This window comes from Alligator sinensis, unplaced genomic scaffold (assembly GCF_000455745.1).
Source record: "Alligator sinensis unplaced genomic scaffold, ASM45574v1 scaffold1704_1, whole genome shotgun sequence".
In the NCBI taxonomy this organism is placed as follows: Eukaryota; Metazoa; Chordata; order Crocodylia; family Alligatoridae; genus Alligator; species Alligator sinensis.
In genome coordinates, this window is record NW_005843413.1 from 81,403 (window position 1) to 85,049 (window position 3,647).

At 63.8% G+C, this 3,647-nt stretch overlaps 1 protein-coding gene across 1 annotated transcript in view; it reads right to left on the reverse strand.

Annotated features, from left to right (window-relative positions):
• The window catches only part of SETD1A (SET domain containing 1A), a 12,933-nt gene that overhangs the window by 5,196 nt on the left and 4,090 nt on the right, over nucleotides 1-3,647 (reverse strand). Inside the window, exons 7-13 of the mRNA XM_025195149.1 lie at nucleotides 3,260-3,644; nucleotides 2,457-3,179; nucleotides 2,076-2,252; nucleotides 1,248-1,335; nucleotides 974-1,107; nucleotides 811-901; nucleotides 268-527 (exon numbers count right to left, since the gene is read on the reverse strand). Of these exons, the coding sequence (XP_025050934.1) occupies nucleotides 268-527; nucleotides 811-901; nucleotides 974-1,107; nucleotides 1,248-1,335; nucleotides 2,076-2,252; nucleotides 2,457-3,179; nucleotides 3,260-3,644 (1,858 nt within the window). The remainder of the gene's footprint in view (nucleotides 1-267; nucleotides 528-810; nucleotides 902-973; nucleotides 1,108-1,247; nucleotides 1,336-2,075; nucleotides 2,253-2,456; nucleotides 3,180-3,259; nucleotides 3,645-3,647) is intronic.

The window sequence follows — 3,647 nt, forward strand, 5'->3', positions numbered from 1 at the left end:
CAGGGGGGGTTCAGCACCAAGATGTGCCCTGCTCAGGGGTCAGAATGGCTGCATTTAACACCCTGCTAGGAGAACTAAGATGCGCCCAGATCTGGGGTGGAGGAGGGGAATGGCCGCATATAACAGCATAGAGACACCCTGCTTTGCCTTAAGATGTGGCCAGCTCTGGGGGGGGAACGGCCGCATAGAACAACCTGCTAGAGGAGTCCGATGCACCCACCTCTGGGGTGAATGCTACCTCTCCCCGCACCCTGATGACATACCGGCCTCAGGCGGGTGGTCCTTGGGAGGCGGTGGTGGTGGCGGTGGCGGTGGCAGCAGCTCGGGGGCCAGTGCAGGAGGTCGAGGGGCTGGTGCGGCCTTGTTGCCCATGTCCCCAGGGCTCTCATCCCCGGCGCAGGAGGAGGAGGACGAGGACGAGGAGGAGGAGGACGAGGAGCTGGTGTCCGAGTCCGAGGTGCTGGCGCTGTCCTCGTCCGACTCCTCATACAGCGAGTATTTGGAGGAGTCCTCGCTAGCCGCCTCATCTGGGGACAGAGGCAGAGAATCAGGGGCGGCTAGCTCTGGGGCGGGGCACGGCTGCATGTAACATAAGATTGAGATGCAGCCAGCTCTAAGGTGAAACAGCAACATATAATGTGAGACTGAGAAGCAGTCACCTCTGGGGTACAGCAAGGCCATATATAACAAGCTAAGATGCAGCCAGCTCTGGGGTGGGAATGGACACACATAACATGAACTGCAGGCAGCTCTGGGGTGCGGCAGGGTTGTATGGGAAACACAGAATACCGCCCCTGCTGAAGCTCTTACCATCCGATGACTCCTTGTCACTGCGCCCGGCATCTTCCTCCTCGGCTTGTGCCTCCTCCTCCTCCTCTTCTGCCTCGTCATCCTCCTCCTCCTGGGAGAGGAGTGGGGGTAAGTCAAGGCTCAAATCACCCGGGGGGGGGAGGGGGGGGAATGGGACACCCACCTTCTCAGAGGACGAGTCCTCGGAGGCCTCCTCACCCTCGCTGTCCAGGCAGAAGAGCTTGCGGCGCTTCCCAGGGCCCTTCACCCACTCCTCATCCCGCTTCGGGGCCTTGGCACCCCCCGGGCCTTCCTTGTCTGGGGGGGGTGAGAGGCAGGGGGGAGAAACCAGACACCCCCTGCTGCCCTGCTCCCACCCCCAGGGGACCTGAGAAACCAGACATTCCCTGCTGCCCTGCTCCCACCCCCAGGGGACCCCAGCATCCGTGCCAGCTCACCATCGTCATCGTCCTCGGCCGGCGTGGAGGGCCGCGGGCGTTTCTCTTCGCTGTTCTCTGAGATCTCCGAGGGCTCTTTCCTCTTCACCTGCAGTGGGGGAGGAGGGGTGAGGGCAGGCAGCCCCTCCCCCACAGGGGCAGCCCCACCACGCACTCTCTCCCCTGGGCCAGGATTGCGGCCTTCTGGGGAACCAAGAGCCTGGCATGGAGATGCAGCCAGCTCTGGGTGGGACAGCTAGATAACAGCTGCATGTAACACTCCAGGCAGGATGGGATGTGGCCAGACCTGGGGTGGAACAACTGAGGTACAGCTCCACATAATGCTGTGTAGGGAGATGGAGATGCAGCCAGCTCTGGGGTGGAGCAACTAGGTAGCAGCTCCATAGAACACTATATAGGACCAGGATGCAGCCAGCTCTGGGAGGTATCAACTGAAGTACAGCCATATAGAACTCTGCATAGGGAGGGCTGAGATGCATCCATTTCTGGAGTGGGGTGATTAAATAACCAGCAGCACAGAACACCCTATAGGGAGGCTGGGATGCAGCCAGCTCTGGGGTGGGGAACGGCTACACATAACACTGAATGGGGATGGCCAAGATGCAGTCAGCACTGGGGTGAAACAACGGAGGAACAGCTGTATACAACGCTGTGGGCAGAGCCGAGACGTGGCTGGCTCTGGGTGGGGAGCAGATGCACACAAAACAGCCTGGACAAAGCTGGCACGTGGCTGGCTCTCGGGTGGAACAGCGACATGCAACACAAACTGGACAAGGCCAAGATGCGGCTCGCTCTGGGGCAGAACGGCTGCCCGTAACAGGCCGGTACCTTAAAGGAGGGCAGGCGCAGGGCGCCGCGCAGGCCAGCCCCAAACCCAAAGGCCTCGATGCCCACGGTACCACCACTCTTGGCCCAGTCGACGAGGGACAGCAGCCCCGGCTCACGCAGCTTGGCCTTCTCCTTCTCCTCCTCCTTGGCCGCCTGCTTGGCCGCTGTCTGGAAGGGCTGGGGGAGGGGAGAAGGGACATTGCTGCAGGTCCCAGGTGTCTGGGCCCCCTACTCCCCAGCCCCAGCGTCCAGGCACCCATTCCCCATCTGAGACCCCCGGCACCCTGGCTGCAATCTCCCCCACCAATGCCAGCCTAGAAGCCGGGCATCCGAGGTGCACTTCCCACAAGCCAGGAACCCAGGCCTCCGGCGCGGCCTCACCTTGGCCTTCTGCTCCTTGCGTTCCCACCACTTGTCGAAGGTGCTGAAGGCCACATTCTCTACCATCTTGCGGTTGAGGTCGCGCTGCATGGTGCTCTTCATCTCCTGGATGAGGGCGGCCAGCACGCTCTCCACCGTGGCGGCATGGGGGGCGCGGGGGGCAGCCCCCCAGGCAGGCGGTGCGGGCAGCGGTGTGGGTTCTGTGCCCGGTGGGCACTCATCACCCAGCTCAGCCGCAGCAAAGCTGTAGTGCCGCCCAGTGCCGCTGTAGGCTGGGGCATAGCAGGTGGTGTCCCAGGCACCGGGCCAGACAGGTGCAGGGGCTGCCTCTGCCTCGTAGGGCGTCTTGGCCTGGCGCAGCTGGCGCAGGCGGCTCAGTACATGAGTCTGCATCTGGAAGGACATGGGCACACCGCCCCATTGCGCCCCCAGTCGGCTCATCAGCTCCAGGGAGTTGGCGTAGTCATAGCTACCCGTGTAGTCCGCCACTCCATAGTCAGCGTCGGTGCCTGCTAAATGGGGCAGGGACACGGACATGAGGGGTTGCAGGGGGTAAGTGGGCGGTGGCGGGGGTGGCTCCGGGGGCCGGGGGGCACCGAAGGCCGAAATGCCCAGGGGCACGTGTGCCAGGCCAGGGAACGGCGGGTCCAGGGGGGCGGGTGCCGTGTCCTCTGCCTCATCTTCCGAGATCTCCATGTCCTCGCCTGATGAGCGCGGTGAGGCCTGGCAAGAGAGGTGCACCCATTAGATACCTAGGCACCCGGGCTCCCGCCACCCCCCCCCAAGAACCCAGGTATCCTCACCCCATCTTGCCCGTTGGCCTTGGGCGAGTCTCCGGGCCCATCAGGCGCCACGTCTTCGAAGCTGCCAGGGGGAGGAGGGGGCGGTGTGCAGGGCCCATGAGGCTCAGGTGCCACCGCTGTGCTGGGCAGGGCGCCCCCTGCTGCTGCCACTGCTGTCCCCACCGTGCCCACTGCCACTGCCACTGCCCCCTCCTCATCCTCAGCATCGCAGGCCAAGAAGGAGAACTTGGAGCGCTGCTCCTTGAGCAGCGCCTCAATGCGTGAGTCCAGGCTGCTGTGCTGGGTGAAGGGCACACTTTCTGGTGTGTCCTCAGGCGCTGGCGAGCCTGGGCGGGCAGGTGAGGCAGTGGGAGGCTCCTCAGCCCCTGGTGGGGGTGGCGGTGGTGGG